Here is a 21794-nt window from a genome sequence, read left to right as displayed (position 1 = left end):
ACAAGTATTAGCAGGAGAGCCAATTTTTTTTTCTTCAGGGGCATGCAGACTGCTGCATAATCTTTTAGCTTCCTGCTGTTCTGTCTTTAATCAGCTGTTTTGGTTTTCTGATACTTTGTCTAAGGGAAGAGCAAAAAAAAAAAAAAAAAGCCTAAACATGATATTCAAAGGTGCTTTTGGCAATGTATTACAATGCTGCTGTTCAGTTTCACATATCTGCTTTAGTACTAATCATACTTCAAGCACCTAAACATAAGCAAAAAAAAATGACAATCTGTAGGGCCACCAGCTTTTTATTAAATACAGTTTTGGTGGCTGAGCACTTTCTGCCCTTCAGCAGCTCCGTGCCACTCGGAGGGCAAGCTGCAGCAAGTCTGTTCAAAGTCTGGGCCTGATCGTGTCTTAACTCCAGGGGCCTTATCGGCCCTGGCCTGGATGAGACCAGTAAAGGCCTATAGTTCCAGCCAGGGGAGGGGACTCCCCTCGGTCTTACTTCAATGGGGTTTTTCTCCCTTATTATTCCTGAGCCAGCAGTTTCCTCCTGCTCATTTGGTACTAGGGCTGGAAAGAGAATCATCCTAGCAGGGTCACGGGAATAGGACCGCTAAGTCCCAGTGCAAAAGCTTCTCATGGAGCCAGAAGATACCATGCTCCAACAGGTATAGCAGTTGCCCATTCACCTGCCCAGGCTTCAAGGTCTTTAGCTGAGGGCAGCATCTGCTGAGCTTCCAGAAATGGTTCTGCTGCAGGGAAATCCAGCCCAACCGAAGCAGATGGATACAGCATGGTCTGATGAGAAGACCAATAGTACAGGCCTTAAACCCCATCCCTTAAGATTTTTATTCCTTTTTTTTTTTTTTTATAGAACTTTAGTTATGTTGAGGGGTTAACAAGGGCCCAGTTTATAGCGAAAGATCCATAAACTTGCACATCTGTCCCGAAGCAAAAATACTGGGAAAATTATTTGTGGATAAAGAAATACGTGAGGGGTTCACAAAGCAATAAGCACACGCATTCTCAGACAGACCCATCTGATAGCCATACCCTAGAACAGTGGTTCTCAACCTTTTTTCTGTCGGGACACACCTGACAGATGGTTCTCACATGCGTGACACACTGACCCATGATCGTCACGGGGCTAGATGTAAAAGTTCAGTTTGCATCCACGGGAACCCCCCTGACCCACAATAATGGATGTAAAGCAGAATTATGACATTCCCCATACAACTCACCCTACAAAAAAGATATTCTGGTTCTGGTGTCATCTCAGTAACAGCAACTCAAACTCCTTCTACTTCCAGGCTCAATAGCCCTACTTCTGAAAAGACAGCAGTTTACCACCAATGCATGTCCTCTTGAGAAAACACAACAAATAAGACCGATACAAACGCTTACATGCTAGCAAAATATCTCATCTCGGTAACAGACACAGAACCGACCTAACATACTCCCAGGATCTGTAGTAATGCACATAAACTAATCCACACACATTTAACACTTGTATTATGGAATACACTCAAATAGGAGCAACCCTATCTATGAAAAGGCAACAATATAAATATTAAATCAGGTCCTAAAAACCAATACACCTCTTATTAGGAAAACAGAACTAGCAAGCAGCTATAGATCCCCACACAGAAATAATTGTAAAACTATACTAATAAGCAGAATAAATGTTTCTAATAACATCCAACTATTAAAAACTATTAAAAAATTCTCCAAACACCAATAAAATATTTCAAAAAAAGCAGACACATCACATAATCTTACTAGATAAACGAAGCTTGACCGACGTGCCGCAAATGCGCAGTAGAGACCAGCTCTACCGCGCATGTGCGGGCGAGCACGTCGGTCTGAGCCAGCGTCAGAAAGAAAAAAAATGGCGGCGTCCAGTGGCAGCAGCGGGCGGCGACGGCGGTAGCGAGCGGCGGCGGTACCGGCAGCGGGCGGTAGCGAGCGGCGGCGGCAGCGACGGCGGTAGCGGCGACGGCGGTAGCGGGCGGCGTCCAGTGGCAGCAGCGGGCGGCGACGGCGGTAGCGAGCGGCGGCGGCAGCGAGCGGCGGCGGCGGTAGCGGGCAGTAGCGAGGGAGGGAGAAGAGAGAGAGAGGGAGGGACTGAGTGGGATTGAGGGACGGAGTGACTGAGTGAGAGGGAGGGACTGAGTGGGAGGGAGGGGGGGATTGAGTGAGGGGGAGGGAGGGAGTGGGACTGAGTGAGAGGGAGTGGGACTGGGAGAGAGAGGGAGGGAGTGGGACAGAGGGAGAGTGAGTGGGACTGAGTGAGTGAGAGGGAGGGAGAGAGGGGGGAGGGAGGGACTGAGTGAGAGGGAGGGATTGAGTGAGGGGGAGGGACTGAGTGAGAGGGAGGGGGGACTGAGTGAGAGGGAGTGAGTGGGACTGAGGGAGGGGAGTGGGACGGAGGGAGAGAGAGGGAGGGAGGGAGTGGGACTGAGTGAGAGTGAGTGGGACTGAGAGAGGGGGGAGGGAGTGAGTGAGACTGAGTGGGAGGGAGGGACTGAGTGAGAGGAGAGGGAAGGTGGGGAGGAGTGGGTGAGGGAGGGAGGTAGGGGGTGGTGAAGAGTGAGGGGAGAGAGAATGAGGGGGAGGTGAGAGGCAGAGGGATGTAGCCCGTTTTAACGGGCTTAACGGCTTGTATTAAATAATTAAAATGGCAGTCAATCAAGAAAAATAAACTTAAAAAGCCACCTTTACTTACCCCCTCCAGCAGCTCTCCTGCTCCTCTTCCATGCAGGCCGTAGCACACAGCAGAAGCAGCAGTAGAGGCTAAGCTCTATACTCATGGTCCTCTTCCTTAATGCCCATGTCTCTCACACACACACACACCATACCAGTCATGCCCCCATGACCAGTTTCTGTCTCTCACACACTAATCATCTCCCAGTCTTTGACACACACACCAGTCACCTTCCTGAACAGTTTCTCTCATGCCATACACACACACAGGCTTCCCACTCCCGTGTTCTACTTACATATACAGGCTTCTCACTCTCATAATCACTTTCTCTGTCTCACACACACTCACCAGTCTCCCATGCTTGTTCTCTAAACATGCACAGGCTTCTCATTTCTATAATCACTTTCTTTCTCTCTCTCTCACACACACACCAGTCACCTGATCTCTCTCATGCATACACACACACAGGCTTCCCACTCCCATGTTCTTTCAGATATACAGGCTTCTCACTCCCATGCTGTGTCTCACACACACCCAGGTTTCTCACTCCCATGCTCACTTCACATGCACAGGTTTCTCATTCCCATAATCACTTTGTTTCTCACACACACACACACACACCAATCACCTGATCTCTCTCATGCATACACACACAGGCTTCCCACTTCCATGTTCTGTCTTACATATACAGGCTTCTCACTCCCATGCTGTGTCTCACACACACCCAGGTTTCTCACTCCCATGCTCACTTCACATGCACAGGTTTCTCATTCCCATAATCACTTTCTCACACACACACACACACCAATCACCTGATCTCTCTCATGCATACACACACAGGCTTCCCACTTCCATGTTCTGTCTTACATATACAGGCTTCTCACTCCCATGCTGTGTCTCACACACACCCAGGTTTCTCACTCCCATGCTCACTTCACATGCACAGGTTTCTCATTCCCATAATCACTTTGTTTCTCACACACACCAATCACCTGATCTCTCTCATGCATACACACACAGGCTTCCCACTTCCATGTTCTGTCTTACATATACAGGCTTCTCACTCCCATGCTGTGTCTCACACACACCCAGGTTTCTCACTCCCATGCTCACTTCACATGCACAGGTTTCTCATTCCCATAATCACTTTCTTTCACACACACACACACACCAATCACCTGATCTCTCTCATGCATACACACACAGGCTTCCCATTCCCATGTTCCCTTTCAGATATACAGGCTTCTCCCTCACATGCTGTGTCTCACACACACCCAGGTTTCTCACTCTCTTCACATGCACAGGCTTCTCATTCCCATAATCACACACACACATCAGTCATTAATGTCTCACACTCTCACATACCCATCAGTCACCTCCCTGAGCAGTCACTTTCATTGTCTCTCACATTTACACCACATCAGCTCTCTGACCAGTTTCTCTCACTCACACACCTGCTCTCAATCACAGGCAGGCTGGCTGCTTCTTTCTCTCACTCACTTCCTTCCCCCCCGGAGCACAAATGGAAACTTCAGCCTCCTCCTCCTCCTCCTCCAGCCCCCGCAGGCCAAGAAAGTAGAATCCCATCGGCCGCGGGAGGCTCCTGCTGCGCTCTCTCTCCTTTCTTGATTACCGGCTGCTTCCATTGCCCGGGGGCCGATGACGCTGCTACTTTATCACGCGCCGGCTCTTTCTCCTTCCCCGCGCATCACTTCCTGTTCCGGGTCACGGGGGGGGGGGGTGGGCGCGCGGGAAGAAGAAAAGGCCCAGCCACAAGTGCCACAGCTTCTTTTAGCGCCGCTGCCGTTCCCGCTGGGCTGATAGCCCGGCGGCAGCGGGGAAGGAAGAGCAGCGGGAGAGACCCGGAGCACCGGGTGAGAACCGCTGCCTTCGGGGTTATGGCTGAGTGAATGCTGCTTGTTGACAAAGAATCATCCTAGGAGGTCACTCATTAAACAAGTTCCATGTACAACCAGTGCTGCCGCCTATTGACACAGGCAGGTCCCCCAAAAGCCTCTTGGAATGGCCTTAAGATGAAGGGTGGCTACTACACCAAATAAAAGATGGGGGTGGAGAAAGCCCTGGCAAACTGTTTTCCCCCCCTTTGGCTGGTAGGATTTAAACAAAACAACTTAAAGCAAAATGGACAGGAGGCAGGCTGCACTGTACAGACTAACCAGTCTATTGGAGCACGATGTACAAGAAATGGATAAAATATACACAGAAGAGAAAGGCAGGACATGGTTTGGAGACAGCATTATAGTGTAGTCTAGTGCCAACCGAGGTAAGTCATGAAGCCATCGTCTCTTCAGCCCTAGGGTGATGGTTCCAATTCAGCCCTTTCAGGCAGGATTGTTCCTTTGAAGTTCCTCTCTAGGAGTAGGTCAGCTACAAAACCTATGCTGGCAGGTTGAAACATTCACCTATTCCTTGCTGCTTAGTCGAAGGTGGCACCTGACTCCTGGCATTTTTGCTACACTACATGAGCCTGTTTTCTCTCGTGTTCCACCAATCCTGCTTACTATGGTTTGGTGTTTCCAAAAGAGATTGGATCAAGAATAGTTTCAGTTGGGTCAGAAGCACAAATCTGAAAACCTAGTTTTTTAATTTAGGGAAAAGGATTAGTTGAAGCTAAACCTGGGTAATTTTTATTTACATTAAACATACATATCTGAACTCAGGACTTAACTATGTGTCATGTTATGGTTATTAGTTTGAGAGTCACTGATTTGGTATGTCTCATTTCAATAAATACTGATGAGCAGTCTTGGCATTGGAGAGGCTGCATAAATGGAGAGAACCCTATTAGGCCACTGCACTATCTGCTTCCCTAAAATATGGGTCAAGCCACCTGTACTGGGTACTTGATGCATTTAAATGAGGGGGGGAGGGGGTCACACTAAAGAATGCACTAGGGATAAGCTGTGCCTCCCTTGCACGTCCGCGGCATCAGGCACGCAGGAGAAGTGGCTGTGCCTCCCTCGCATGTCCATGGCATCAGGCGCCCAGGAGAAGTGGCTGTGCCTCCCTAGCATGTCCACGGCATCAGGCGCCCAGGAGAAGTGGCTGTGCCTCCCTAGCAAAAATGGATGCTCAATTAATGGGCTTGTTTTCCTAAGCTGGCCACCAGTAATATTTGTTTCGTGTTGCATCCTGGTTTTCCTCTTGCTTAGGATCAGGACAATACTAATGAGGAGAAACCACAGAAAAGCAGTATGTTGGGCTTTTCAGACAGTTCAGAACCCAACCTCCCCTATCTTCAGTTAAGATAGAAAAGGGGGTCAGGTGAACTTCCAGGGATATTCTTATGTTATACCAATGTATGCACTGACCTAAAGTATGAAGGTTATTTTTGTAAAACCATTGTGATCTTCACTTGGAATGACAGTATATAAAATAACTAAAGACCTAATTCTAGCCCTGGGGCTGACATTAAGTTGTGTTAAAACATGCGCATGGTGATTTTTTGCATCAGGGTAATAACTAATGGTGCTCATCAGATGTAGATGAGGCTATTAGCTACACACTGATCCCCTTACTGCATTGTGTGTTAGCCTAGCAAATCCAAAACATGCATCCAAGAGCTCGTTAGCCTGTGCACCAGGCTCAGCACAAGACATAGCTATTTGTCACACATGGCAGCTTCCTTGTGGACTAACACCTAGTAAATGAAAATACTCAAGATACATTTGTTAAGTATATTTATTTCAGAAAATTGTGCATGTGTTTTATTTACAAACACCAGGTTTCTACTGAAACATGGTCAGTATTCATAGAAGCAAAAGAAAAAACCCAAACAAGAATACTAAAAAAAAACCAAACTGTCAAACAAAATGCTTCACAAGACAGCCAAAATGAAAAGGAAGCTCCAAGTGCTTTCCATACAGAAACCACACAGCTCAAGTTTATTAGCAAAGTAAAAATTCACATGTGATTACAATGGTAAAAACACAGCCTTAGGATTGGATTCTTACTCACAAAAGACCACTACACATGCAATGGAAACAAGGTCTTGTTGCTAATACATCCATTTTGCTGCTGCATTTGTCTAATATTAACAAATATAAAACAGAGCAGTGCAACTAGTTATTTGGAACAATCCTTACAGTGTTATAGCATTAACAGGCACAAGATGTCACTTCTCTTCACACCACTGATTTTCTTTACGTACCTAGAAGAGAACAAATGTTTCACATTTATACACAGGAGGAAACTACTAAAAATGTGCAAGTTACACTATAGACTAAGCTGAACTCATTCTTATACTGCTACTCATGTGGCCTCCTGGCATGTAGAGCGTGGCCTTTTGCAAATAGCAGTTTATCTAAGACATACTGAATTCAGCAAGGATTTCTGTGCTGTATAGAAAATGCAGTTTTCCATTCCATGTGATTAATTACATCACCTTTTTATCAAATTTAAATCCAGACACTTATTTAAGCCATGCTTTTGCTCCAGAATTGGTTTTACCATATTACCCTAAGCATGCTATGCACTTAACATGCAAAAAAGTATCGGGATGAAAAATCAAAAAAAGCAGATGCTAGGGTTTAATGAAATCGAACCTACATGGAATATTTAAAGTCTTATATAACAAAATCCAAAAACATTCAGTGTGGTTTACAGCATCATACATACTAAAAAACCATTCATACAAAACCAAGAAAAATGAACACTAATCACAAAAAGCTTCTTTAAGAAGTATTGCTTTAATCTGACACCTAAATTCCTTGGTGCTCTTTTCTCAAGCGATCTGGCAACAAATTCCACAAGGGTTTACTTTTCTCTAAAATGCCAAGTGAAGAAAAGCACTAAGAGGAACTTAATGCATATCAAGCCCAAGTACTTAGTTTGTATTTACAATGCCCAATTAGAAAATTCAGCCTGGTCTAGTTACCCAGTATTAAAGAACTCACAAGATGTAAGCCTAATGGTTCTTTCAGACACAGACAGGTAAGGCTGTTTTACGGACCTGCACTTCTCGTCAATCACTGAGAGAACAGTGCAGGAATATGGACACTGGGTGGCTCAAACTTCCCGACAGCCACATGGAGCACAGTCAGCAGAACACTGCCACGTGCTGCAATTCCTGGAAACCCACCAAGAGATCCAGTCACTGGCACGATGCAGACCATTACTGCTTCATAAGCCCATCTTCAAAAAAAACACACTGCTGTAAACAATGCACCTGCCAAAACCTAGAACAGGCAACTTGAAGAGCTCATGTTTACAGAGTGACTGCCTTAGAGGCCTGCTTCACCAAATGTATTCAACCAAGCAGTCCAGGAAGCTGCTGTACACATTACTGCAGCCACTGAGGGCTAGAGTTAAAGGTTTGACAAAAGTGGAAAAAGTTACACTTTATTTTCCACCATTAAATTCATCCAATTACAATCAAGTATTACAAAAATTATTCAGGGAGATATGCACGCCATGCCAGGTCAAAGCAGTGGTCCACTGGGCACAGCATCCTGTGAGTGGTCAAACTGGGCTGCTTAGGAAACAAGTACCCAATGGATCCTAGTGGGGTAAGTCATGTCAGCTTGTATGCCCCAAGCCACTCTACATCTTTTGCCCAAGACTTTCAACTCACATGGTTCAAAACAGCAGCCAAGCTGATCTTTGGGAAATCTAAATGCAATCAGGTTACTCTCCACTTCACATTGCATTAGCTCCTTATTTCTCTGCATATTCAATTTAAGATTGGGTGTTTGGCTTGCAAAGCTGTGTTAGGGAGCACCATCTCTCCCTGCTCTGTCCAGCATCATTCCAACAAGAGTTGTTAGAAACACTTATTTTAGCAACTCCCTGCCACGGTCTATGCATCTTAAGATGCAATATAGAAAGGCCCTCGATCTCTCAGGATTTCCACCCAGCTCATTTATCTAATTTTAGCAATTCTAACAAAGCTTTGTCTGCCTAGTTAATTCATCCCTTTTCACTGCCATTGATTCAGTTTTGTCTTATATTATTTAGGCCTTTTATATACCGTCGTTCCAAAATAAGATCACAACGGTTTACAAAACCAGCATTCATGTTCTTGATCACATATTGTGCCAGCATTCATAATCTAAGTCATCACAGCAGCCATATGTTCTAGTTCATATTTGAATATATTCTTGGTCAACATGACAGCAAATATAGACCTCGGCATATTCATACATTTTCAAAGTTGACTCAGCAGATACAGATTCTAGTTCTACCACCTATACACTTTACATCGTTTATAGCTTATTGCTCGCTTCACTATCATTCTCTCTGGTACTGACATTGGTACTTTGTAACTCGTATGCATTTCTGAAGAGCCATGGTTTCAGTTCATGCTTGAAATTATGTTATCTGATGTAATGACTTAACTATGTTTTCCAATTTCACAATTTTTTTTGCCGTTTAGGTTTATTTTAAATTGTATATTGTTAGCATCATGAATTTACTGTATATTTCTATTTCACATTTTATTGTACATTTACTTCTCTCACTTTATGATCTTAATTGCCAGTTAGCATTGTTTTGTTTACTGTACATTGTTCTGGTTTACAAATGTATTAAGATGTGATTAATCTAGAACATGAACAGGCAGACCAGCAGTGCTTTCTGCAATTTTGTGGACTTGTTTTATAGAAGTTGCAGAAAGTTAAAGCCTTGGGCAAGAGAGGCACCATTTCAAAATTGTGCAAGTAAGCAGACTTGCTGGGATTTTGTCCTTTTCTATACAATCCTTAAATCAGTGGTTCCCAAACTTATTCTGGGAGAACCCTTAGTCAGGTTTTCAGGATATCCACAACATATGCAGGAGACGTATGCACAGCCTCCACTGCATGCAAATCTCACGTCTATTCACTGAAGATCCTAATCCCCCATATTTTTGGGAACCATGGCTTTAAAATCAAGTCCTCTGTGGATCTGACTTATAGAATCCCTGCATACAAGTACAGTGGTCTGAAGTTACATCCCTCTCTGTCCAAGGCCCAAGTCCAGAGTCCTTGAAAGACTTCTAGAACAGAAAAAGCCTCAAGTTGCTTGTGAGAAACCAAAATGTACTCAGGTGGACCAAGTGGTAGGACTGTTCATTCACATATCCCCACCCCAATGGTGGCAGAGTGAAGGGGGGAAGCAGAGGTCATGGTCCAATCTCAAGAATAATGCAGGACTCAGGAAAGACCGGACTAGGTACACTGGGTGGTGGGAGAGAACAGAAAAAGTTTCCCTGGATACTTGCACACAAAGACTGATGGCACCAAGCTGGAGATGCAAGGAGTGGGAGCAAACCAATATTCACTAAAAATATGACTACGTTCCATAAAACCAGGTATCTAATACTAAAGTCTAGTTCTTGTTTAAGGTGCACAGATCCAATTTTATAAAAAAGCCAACTTGTTATACCACAATGGTGCTCACATCTACCCTCACTATCCCAACCTACCAGCTTTTGCATTCACTGCTCCAAATATATCTTACCCATCTTCACTAGGAAAATCCTCAAAAACCCTAGATGGAGCCCAGAGGACAGATGCGAGTACCACTAGTATATAGTGTTTACTCGCGTGATATTCTGGACTACAGTCCAGCCACAAGTGTTGTTGTCTTATTATCCAATGTATGATTGTGGCCACCCAAATCAGACAATAGATCCCATCCCAAACCACAGCTTGCGCCTATTTGCGGGCAGGCTAGACTTAAATTGCACTATTACCGATGCTATCCTATCGTCTGCAAATTTGACCCATACATATTTGCCGTGTCAGAAGACTTTACACTACCAATGCTAGAGTTCTCTTGAGTTTGCATCTAAGATGTTTAATCATGTTCTAGTCTAGAAGTGTTCTAATATGACATCAAGATGCTGCACAATTTTAAGGTACCTGTGCCTCTTCCTCTTCAGTGAAGTCATTCTTGATATTGAATGTCTTCCGAATCTCTTCTGGAGTTTTACCTTTAATCATGTTTGCAACTGTTTTGCATGTGACATCAAGCAATCCTTTGATGTCCAAATAATTTGCAGCCTGCAAGAGAAGTTACTACAGCATTAAGGCCATAGAGAAATCAAACTGTTCCACCTCTCCATGCGGCTCTTCTCAATGTGAATGCAAAAATAGTACACAGAACTACTAACACCGGGAACATGTATTAAAGGCTACTGGAAATTACATTTAATATAATCCCACAAACAAAACCTACCAGAATAAGCTCAAAAAGTGTTCCTTGGTCTACTTTAAGGAATTCTTGGTCCCACACTGGGATGTCATCTGTTCGTTTCTCTTTGTTCTCATCATCTTCAGGAGGAGGGGGATCATCTTTGTGGTGGGTGCACCATTGGATCACCTGAAAATAAAAGGGAAAGGCAGTATGTGTTTAAGGCAATGCATTGTCAACTTTGCTGCAAACAGCTGCCCATACTCATCACATCAGCTCTTGAACTGATCGTGTATGCGCTGGTACACAGCTTCACAGGCGATGAAAGTGGTTTGAAAAGATGTGGTTGGCAACCCACTTGAGGGGTTTCACAACAATCTTTAAAATTACTCATTTTAATAAGCCTGCCAGATGACCAAGGGGGCTCAGAAAACACTCATGCTTGAACCTGATTCCAACACTGGCGTCCTCCCCTTTCCCCTCTAGTAACTATGCCAGAAGCCAGGGAAAATCTGTCAGACAGTGCACGTATCAGACTTCAGTCTAATTATACACCTCTTGCAGAAAGAAACAAAAAGCAGGATGAACAGGTATGGAAAACATCCCAGTGGTAAGAAACTTTGGGGAGGGCTGATTTGACAGGTCATTAAATGTATTTCATGGTAGAAATAAAGAATGCATCCGGGGAAACCATGTCACTCCATTGGCAAGTCTGGATGTCTACACTTTGTTCTGTCACCATGACAGTACCCATGTAGACAGTTAAGTGCCAAACCTGTCCAAATGTAAATAAGCCAGCACAATGAGGACCTGCACACTTCAAAAATGAATATGTATTTCCAAGCATGTTTGTCTTTAGAAGGCAACGCCAGACAGTGATACTTTATCCAAAAGGAAACCGAACAAATTCTCCCTTAAAAATTGGACCATACTGACCACATATGCCTTAATGCCTACTGCAAGATGAAAAACTGGTTCTGACCAGCATAAAAATAGCTGATTTATTGTAATGACTGAAATCTGAGCCTGTACAGATGTGAAAAGTTCCCAGAACACCACACCGATTAATAAGTCTAGCTTTGAAGAGTCTTCATTGGTATCTTACCTTTTTTAGTATAGCAGCATTAACATTTGGAAGGGGCACTGGGTCATCATCACCTTCATCATCCATTCCCAAATCTAAACCATGAAGATTGAAGACACCATTTAGCAGAGGTACTAATTATTCAAGTAGTTTCACCCACAGTATAAAAACTCATGCAAGAGAGGCCATGTTTTGGAATTCAGTCATTGCAGTTTGAAAATTCATGATCTGCTTCTGTTCAGTTATTTTTGCTAAAATGCCACTTCACTCATGTATTCTGGGATCATGTTTCACAATAAAAGCCACGATTCAAGGCTTATGAATTTAAGCCTGCTTCAACAGCAAACGCTGCTACACGGTGTGTGCAGGGGAGTCTATATGCAACATAATTTCAGTGCAATACTTCAGTAGTCAACACTAAATCGATGTGATGTCAATGCATGCCAACACCTTGGGCTTATACACCAAAAGGTGTTAGTATGCTTTCTAAATTGGCTTTTTTAAATAATACAGTTAATGCAATCAAACCCAAGGAACAGACTCATCTAGGGTAGGAAAGAGCAAGTAGAGAGGCAGAATTACCTAAACAGGATTTTTAAATCTCAGAATGCAATGTTTCCATAAAAAGTGACCTAGAGAGGATTACCAGCCATCTTTATTCTTTTCTACATCAGAAGACTGTACCCATGTTGTAAGGAAGGTTTACTTAAAAGCATCCCATATTTTCTTAGCTATGTTTGGTTTGAAGACTTCTTTGCTAATATATATCAACATTAAAGTCTTGATTAACTTGCAAGCTTCAAAGCCTGCATTTTGGAGAAATCTAATCTACTAAAAATGCTGTGAATACACAGTTGTGAGCATGTATCACTTTAACAGCACTATTCTGTACAGTGATATCATTGCACATACCAGCACTAAAAACTATTAAGAATACAGGAAGAGGGCCAAGCAGGTGGTCTGCAATTCAATCCCCAAATTGAGTGTTCTACTCCCTGAGTCTACTGCAGAGGTGGCATTCACAGTCTCCAAGTTTGGGGGGGGGGGGGGGGGGTCAAAAGTCATCATTTAAGGGCAACACCCAGAGGCCTGATTCAAGGCCCACCATTACAGAGTTCCAGAAGAAGCCCTGTTGCATGGTCCCCAACCCAAGACCAACATTGCAATGACTAGATTACGTTTTGCCAGGAGGCATGATATAAAATGGGAAAAAATCCCCAGGGTGTTTGCAAATGAAGGTTCATAGCACTATATTCCAGCTCTGGTTCCAAATGAGCTGGACAGACTACTGTGACAAAAAAATGTAAATACCCTCTACTTTTTATTACAATTCTCAATTCCCTGAAAACTATGTTATGAAACTGGAAGCATTTAACATACAGTATATGCAATACTGGCTTGAAGAGTACACAGGCATAACAGTTTGACCTTCAATCACTGAGGAATATTTGTTCAGGTGCTTTCAGTACATATGACTATTCAGGCTATGCATAACGTAGGTCATTTACAATTCAGCACTATGCACAGAATAATCCCTCACCTTCCAACATTGTCTTAATGGTTACAGACTGTTTTGCAATTTCAACATCGACTTCAAACATTTCTCCATCTGAACTCTGTAGTTTAATTGAAGGCATCTAAAAGAAAAGAAACTATTTTATGAAAGATCCCAACAGACTAAAAAAAATACTTAAAAAGTCATGTTTAACTTTTATACTATGGGCTACTTATTTGTCATGAGTAAGTTGCTATTAACCAGATGAAGTCTTGAACAATAGTAATGATACGAAAAGGGACAGCTTCATATGATGCTAGATCTATGTAACATACTTGTCTTGAGGTCCTGCAATCTTTCTGCTAAGTATTCCAGTGACTTTACCCCTGTTAACCAACCAGTCTCCTGGCTTCCTGCAGCAAAGTCTTCCAAAAGGTCTGCAGCAAGAGTTAAAAATTGTGGCAATTATGTACAACTCTGCATAAAGCTTCAGATTTCTCACTATGCAAAATTTTCCCCCTTCAATAAAAACTCTTCACCCTAATTTAAAAAGTCATTGCCTGCTTCTCCTTTGCACCTGGAGTTCCTGGTTATGGTTATCAGCACACTGCAGAGCTGATGTGCTTGCAACTGCAGCCTCAACCAATAGAAAGGGTGCAGAGGAATAGCCTGAGCAAACATCCTTCTAGCTAGCAAGGATTCAATAGCAAATGGAAAAAATGGAGAATACTATACAGAAACTCATATATATATATAAAGGGTAAATGGAGTAAAAATTCTCCACAAAAACATGATCAATGTAAAAGTGGTAAAATTTTCAAAAGTGCAAAAACGTACCTTTCAATTAGAATCAAGGTAAGAGTAACAAAGGTAAAGCAGGTTTGCTTTCTTGTAAAAAGAAGGACTCTAATAACTGAATATGTAATCTATGGATATCACCACCCAACAGCATTAAGAAACCCAACTCTGGGAATTCAGCGTGTACAGGAATTCCCATGCATGCACACTGCCTCACAAGCCCCTCTCTTCCAGAGCTTTAGCAAAGTAGTCTGCTCTCCAGTGAGGCAGCTGGGTATGATTGGCTAGTTCAGCCTGTTTATGAAGTACCCCGTTTATGTGGGATTTATATTCCGCTTTGTTGCACTTTTTTTCAGCGCTTCAAAGTGGATTACATTCAGGTACTGTAGGTATTTCCCTACCCCCAGAGGGCTTACAATCTAAAAAAAATGACATGGACCATCCATTGCTCCAACCATGTGACAGGGGCTGACCAATGGCATCAGTAGCCTTGTATATAATTTAGTCTCTGCTAAACTATCTTTATTTCCTCCGATCCCAGTTCAATAGTCCTTGTTAATTGTAACTGCTTTCTTAGACATGTTATTTCTGTTTTTGATGTATTTATTGCACCCCTGTTTATTTGTAAACCAGCATGATGTGATCATTTCATGAATGCCGGTATATAAAAACCTTAAATAAATAAAAATAAAATGCCCGAGGGGAAGATCGCTCCCAGGACCCCCGCTGGACCAACAGGGACTTGGGGGGGGGGGGGGGGGGGTTTGTAGTTAAATTGTTTTTTTTTATATTCACTCCATAAGACATACAGACATTTCCCCCCACTTTTGGGGAAAAAAGTGCGGCTTATGGAGCAAAAAATACAGCACTTTGTTTTTATTATGTATGTTTGCCTTTGTAACTACTTTCTAGTACGAAACAGAATATAAAAATTGTTTAAATAAAAACAGACAGGTACTGTCCTAACTTCATAGTTCTAATACTGATCTGAATTGTTGGGACAATTTTAACTCTAAAAAACAGATTGAGCTTAAGTTCCCACACTGGGAACCCAGGCCTGGCGAGACTCACTGGTCCTTTGGGAATCCTTTAGGGAGATCTATTTCTGAGATTGATGAAACTGTTTCTAAGCTTAAGCCCAACTTCTGTCCTATGTCAGAGTATGTTGAGTGAAGATGCTGCTACTTTTCTTCATGCTTTTGTCTTTGAGTAAAGGCCACACACCATCCTTATTAAAAGCTGCTACTGTCCTCTGTTTAAAAAAAAAACAAATCTGGATAATGATCCCAGTAATTACTAACCTATTTCTAATCTGCCATATTCATCTAAAGTTTGAGAAAATTGTTCTAAAATTTCATGCTGTTTAATAAGTTCTTCCAATTTTAAAAACTTTTCAACAATATGGGTTTAGACCCACATATAATACTGAAATTGTACTGTTCTCCGACAGCTTTCTTGGGGGATTCAATCAAGGTCACGAGTTTCTCTTGGTCTACCTTGATCTCTCACCAGGGCATTTGACACCCTTGGCCATGTCTGGTTGCTGATATGTCTTAGAGACTTCAGAATTCAATCATTTAGTTTATAACGTGTTCCCATCTTATCTAATCAAACCCAATTACTTGGAGTCACATCAAATCAACTTTCCCTTTGAATATGGGTGCTCCCCAGAGCTCTGCGTTATCCGTGATACTTTAATACCTATATTTCTCCACTATGTAAGGTTTTAGCAGGGCTGGATGTTGGTTTCTAACTTTGCAGACATTCAATTTTTTATTCCTATTAAGAATTATTTTGCCAATTCCCTTAGGAAAGTTTGAGTACCTACTGGTTATTAATTGACCATGACAGTTACTGCTCAATATGAAGAAAACCGACATTTTTTATCTCTAGATTTCCTGTAAAGAACATCCCTATGAAACACTGTAGTTTGAGAACCTGTCACCACTGTGAGGCAAGTATTCACTTAGGAATTATGGACTCCAAGTAAAATGAAAATACAAGTTGCCAAACTCGTTAAGAGTTAGTTTTTCAAGCTGCAACTATGCAGATTATGCCCTTTTTTAGGCAACAACTTGAAGATTGTCATGCATGGTCTGGTGCTTTCCATATTTGATTATTGTAATTAGTTATATTTGGGTTTGCCTTACTCTACTTTGCAAGCTATGCAGTTAATGCAAAATGCTGCAGCATCAGTCTCTGGGATTCCTATTAGAAACCACATCTGGCCAAATTGCATTGACTGCCAATTACATGGCATATTAGATTCCAAATTCTACTTGGAGTTTAAGGACATGAAGTGTTCAGCACCTTCCTTATTTAATGCTGACGTGAAAATGCATTAGCCTTAGGTCAGTCTCAAAATCTATTTTGCACTTCTTAAACTGGTCAGACTGGATAAATCCTGAGAATGTATTTTCTATGTTCAAGGACCAGAAAGTTGGAATACTTTACCATGACAAAGCTGAACCTAGTCTACATCTGTTTCAGCAGGCATTTGACCAATGAGAGACTGTGCCTTTAATGATGTATAATCTTATGTTATCAGGTTAAATGACTGTACTGGAATAAATGTTTCAGAGCCAACTTTTAGACAATTTTCTAATGAGCCACGGTGTTAGTGTTTTATATTTTATTAGTTAGTTATGATTTTATGTTTTGTATTTTAGCTTCTTATGGATGTTTAACTGCTTAGAAATGATGATAGGTGGTACAGAAAAAAATGAGCCATTGAAGTCACCATGGTTTTCACTTGAGCCTTGACAATTTAATCTGTAAGCCAGTTAGGTCACAACAGTATGAGATAGTACACTAAACTAGAAACTGAGAATGGCAGTTGCCAAACCAACCATCTACGGGGAGCAAGGGACAAGAACAGAAATATAGAACGACAGCAGAAAGACCACATGGCCCATCTAGTTGGCCCTTCCATCCTATTAATTTAGCATTATAAATTCCCATCACTTCCTTAGAGATCCCCTTTATTTATCCTATGCTTTCTTGAATTCAGATAGTCTCCACACTGACTGGGAGGCTGTTCCACCCATCCACCACCCTCTGCAAAGAAATCATGACCCCTCAGTCTAGAGCCTCCTTTCCATGCACACATTTAGATCTTTAAGTCTCTCCATATGCTTTAGGACAAAGACCATTGACCATTTAATATCCACCCTCTGGACTAACTACATTTTGTTTCTATCCTTTTGAAGGTGCAGGATCCAGAACTGTACCAAGTGGTTCAGTTCTGGATCCTGCACCTATGCCGACCATTCCTCTCCCTATGCAGGGAAGCTTAGATGAATTTCACCTTCAATAGTGTACCTTTCCCTTGGGTTTTTACATCCTAAATGCATTGCTCTGCATTTTAGTATTAAATCTTTGCTGCCAGACCTTAAGACCATTCCTCAAGCTTTGTTAGATCCCTCCTGGCTGTCCACTCTTAGATTTTGGTAATAGCAAAAAAAAAAACCCAAACATTTCCTGACCATCCTTCATGTCACTCACAAAAATGGTGAAAAACAGCTCAAGGACCAATCCAAGGCACACTGCTAGTAATATCCCCCTCAGAGAAAACTCCAGCACTACCTTCTTCTGTCACCTCCCACTCAGCCAGTTTCTAACCCAGTCAGTTATTTTAAGTTCCATACCAAGGGCACTCAATTTGTGCAGAACCATATCAAACACCTTAGTGAAATCCAAATCATTATATCTAGCACTCTCCCTTCATCCACTTCTCTGGTCACACAAAGAAATTGATCAGATTCGTCTGACAAGATTTACCTCCAGTAAAACCATGTTGCCTCAAATCTTGCAATCCACTGGATTCCAAAAATTGCACTATCCTCTGGTTTTAGCAGGAATTCCATTAGTTTACTCACCACAGGGGTCAGATTAAACCATCTGTAGGTCTCAGCCTCCTCCTTACTTCCACTTTTATGAATAGAAAATAAATATGCCCTTTTCTGGTCTTCTAGGATTACTCCAGACTCTAAATAAGCACTGAAAAAGGTCAACCAGAGCTACCAGGATCTCTCTACGTTCCCGTAATACCTTTGGATGTATCCCACCCAGCACCATTACCTTATCTACTTTAATTTTAGTTAGCGCCTCGAAACACTGATCTGAAAATGTTTACCTCACTTCTAATCTTATTAGTATTTGTTTTATGTGCTCCTGCTCCAGGCTGTACACCCACAGTAGACACTGAAAAAAATTTGAGTAATTTAGCTTTTTCCTCAGACTCTACATATTCCTCCCCTTCACCTTTGACTCACAATGCCACTTTTCCACTCTCTTTTGTCACTAACATACCTAAAGTCGCATCTCCCCATTTTACCACATTTGCTATTTTTCTTAGATCTGAAATTTTGCATTTCTATGTTCCCAGCTTCTTAGTTTTTCCAGATATCACTTGACTTCCTCTTTCTGCGATCTCTTGTAGTTTGAACACTTTTTCTCCCTTTACCTTCCTAACAAGATAATTGTCCTTATATATTTTACTTTGCCCACTGCCCTTCTATTTCTCCTAGTCTCCCATCCAGCTAACGACTCCTTAAGGTAAGTCCCCTTTTTAAGAAAGTTTTCCTGAAGTCTAGAACCCTTGCCTTAGAATGAACCTTCATCTCTTGTATTCTAAGATTGGAAGTTGAGTGAACTTGACAATGAAGATGAATCCTCCAAGTAATATGCCAGTGCTCACTTGTAGTGCAAATAATAATGAAGATCTAGTTTTGTGCACATGAGGTCTTGGAAAGAAATACAATAGCTTGATTAATGTGGAATGCAGACACTTTCAGAAAGAAAACTGGTCTAATGAATAAAACCAGAACCTATAGCTTGTTTACTCTTTATGCTGGAAAGATAGCCATGAGAAACTTTCCAGGTAAGAAACCAAGTCCACCAACTTGAGAGTTTGAAGGATTTCATTAGGTCTATACTGAGGTCCTAAGGCACTGGAGGTTTACTAACAGATTTGGAATGCCAGTCTGTTCAAGTTTGATATCAAGGGGTGGAGATAGATCAAAGCCCCTCCCACCTGCCAGCACTATGCCACAATGGCATAGTGAAGTGCCCACACTGAGGAAGAGAGGTACAATAGGTACTAAAGCAAGGAGAAGGGATACAACTGACTGGACATGCATAAAAAAATCTCTTCCCTTTAAACCAGCAAGATTCTGGCAAAAGCCAAAATATTCTCCCATCAAAGGAGAAAAAGAGGAGAGTACTGCACATTCAACATACATACCATGAGGGCCAGCAATGATAGGTTCAGATGGCAAACCAAGTCTTCATGCAGAATGGCGGCAAGGGCATTCCAAATAGAATCTGACACTGAACTGACAAGTTGAGATATGGATACCACACTTACCATGGCCGGACCAGTGCTATGAGAATTATCCTCACCTTGTGCCAGAGGACCTTTTAGCTAAAGCTGGCAATAAAGCAGTGTGAACACAGAGTAAACTAATGCTCCAGTCCAGCACAAAAACTGACCTATAACTGCTGATGAATATAGCCGACCTGACCCTAGTTTTTGCTCTTCTAAAACATAAGGTAATGAAACTCCTTGTTAATAGGATTAAACTGTAAAGCTACAGGATCTGAATTTCCAATTCAAAGTTTCACTCTCCTTGCCATTTAGAGCAAGTCTGTTCACAAGTAACCAATCTGTCAAATATGCCAAGCAGTCATTCAGCCAATCATCTCACTAGGGGCCTTCACCAGGATAAGAAGTTGAACAGTCAGCATATAGCCTATGAGCCCACAGCACTGAATGATCCTCCACACAAAAAGCTACTTAAAAAAAAAACCACAACAGATGATCCCTGTGGCACTCCTGAACTCAGTAATGCTAATCAATGACTTGAAAAGTGATTGGAATAGGGACATCATTTTACACACACAACCAAGGAATAAGAAGGTCATTTGCTTGCAATGAAAAAAAAATGGGTAATTAAAACTTAAATTCAGAAAAATTGAAATTGGAAAACAAGAGGAAAAACAAGATTTCTTGTGTTTCAAAAGGGGACGAGCACTACCACAAAAAAAAAAAAAAAAAACAGACCACACTTAGGCCCTCTCCTGTTCCTCCCAACTCCCTTCAGGCTCTTCCTCTGTAGTTGGAAATTTCTTTACAGGGTAGATTGAGGCCAGTATCTTTTGCAATAGCAGCAGTAGTTTAGCAGGAGCAACCGTTTTAGATACAAGGGCAAACCAAACTATCTTATTGGGGGGGGGGGGGGGAGAAAATATGAATGTATATTAACCCTGAGGAAAGCTAATTGTGCTAGTTTATAAAGTTTATGTGACAAGCCCCATTAGGTACCAAAAGATCATGTATTAGATCTTTTAAACATACCACTGAGTCATAGAATGTAGTCTCAATCATTTCTTTTCCAGGGACTTGCCTGTATCCTCAGAACATGCTTAATTGCCTTATGTGAGGGACTAACCAAACATGTAACACTAAATACTTACTTTTACAGTACTACTTGTTGTACAGAGTGACGTGCAATGATAAATACTCAAGTATGCTAAGTGCCTTCCCCGGGATTGATTACAATAGGAGTTCCTGAGGCAACAGGAGCTTAAATGATTTGCCCAACATCATATGAAGCATCAGTGGGAGCAATGAAATTTGAAAACTGGTTCCCAGCCCATAGCTGTAATCACTAGGCCGCCTCACTCTTAAAAAGAACAAAAAAAAAATGCACACCCTTTCAATACAGTTTAAAGAATAAATCAGTTACAGCAATAAACGCCCATGGCACCACACATGTTTCCAAGCCACACCAGTCAGGGAATGGGGAAGACGCTGGGACTTTAAGAACGAACGAGCTCGGGGTTTCTGCCTGGTCACTCCGACCCGAGAGCAGGCTAAGGCTGCCCGCACCGGGCACTCGGATTTGTATTTACAGTAAATTCACGTCCTCCTGCGGGCAGCGAAGGGGGCCGGCCTGACCCCTTTCTTTAATCGGCACACACAACGCCTCTGCCCTGCCCGGAGAGCGGCGGGAGGCCGGGTCCCGGTGTGTGTCGCACCACCGTCAGGGAAACCCCCAACCCGTGCCGAGAGAGTGTGAGAGGTCACTCGGGCACTACCAGAGCCGGGGCCGCGCGCGACGTGAAGGCCTCGCCGGCCGCCCACCCACCCACCGTGTCGCCCCCTCCCCCCCGGGGAGTCGGCGCCAAGGACGCAACGGGGCAGCTTCTAGAAACCTCCGCGCAGCCACCCTCAACGCTCGCTTCCCTAGGGCCCGCGGCCAAAGTACCAGCGTCTCATCAACCAAGCAACCGCCGAGGCCTAGCACCGGGCAGCCGCGCCGTCGCGGCTGCCGCCGCCCCGCCTCCCCCAGCCGCTGCCCCCATCCTAAGATGGGGGGGGGGGGATGACGGCGCCGCCGCCCCCAGGAGCGTCGAAAGAAAGATTCACCGTAAGCGACGAGGACGAGGTGAAAACTGCGGGCGAGGACCACGACGAGAACCGCAACGTCTCGAGAGCCGTCGAGCGCTGTTTCCAGCCGAGCGCGCACGCGCCCCCTAGCGTGACAGACCCAGACGTACAGCGCCGGCACCTCCTCCCGCCCACC

General features: G+C 43.0%; 1 protein-coding gene across 2 annotated transcripts; it reads right to left on the bottom strand.

The window, feature by feature from the left end:
• Positions 1–6379: 6379 nt before the first annotated feature.
• On the bottom strand, positions 6380–21794 carry SKP1 (S-phase kinase associated protein 1). Of its 2 annotated transcripts, XM_029583603.1 has the most exons (7): positions 21638–21769; positions 20683–20891; positions 13453–13549; positions 11934–12007; positions 10874–11017; positions 10558–10698; positions 6380–6866 (listed from the first exon to the last, which is right to left on the bottom strand). In XM_029583603.1, exons 3-7 carry the CDS (start codon positions 13547–13549, stop codon positions 6831–6833), a joined length of 492 nt encoding a protein of 163 aa, XP_029439463.1. In that variant the 5' UTR covers positions 20683–20891; positions 21638–21769; the 3' UTR covers positions 6380–6830. The 2 variants fall into 2 exon arrangements, with proteins under 2 accessions (XP_029439463.1, XP_029439462.1); XM_029583602.1 differs by lacking the exon at positions 20683–20891 and having other exon boundaries at positions 21638–21794.

Source organism: Rhinatrema bivittatum, chromosome 18 (assembly GCF_901001135.1).
Source record: "Rhinatrema bivittatum chromosome 18, aRhiBiv1.1, whole genome shotgun sequence".
NCBI classification, from domain to species: domain Eukaryota; kingdom Metazoa; phylum Chordata; class Amphibia; order Gymnophiona; family Rhinatrematidae; genus Rhinatrema; species Rhinatrema bivittatum.
This window is presented reverse-complemented; position numbering and strand designations above follow the sequence as displayed.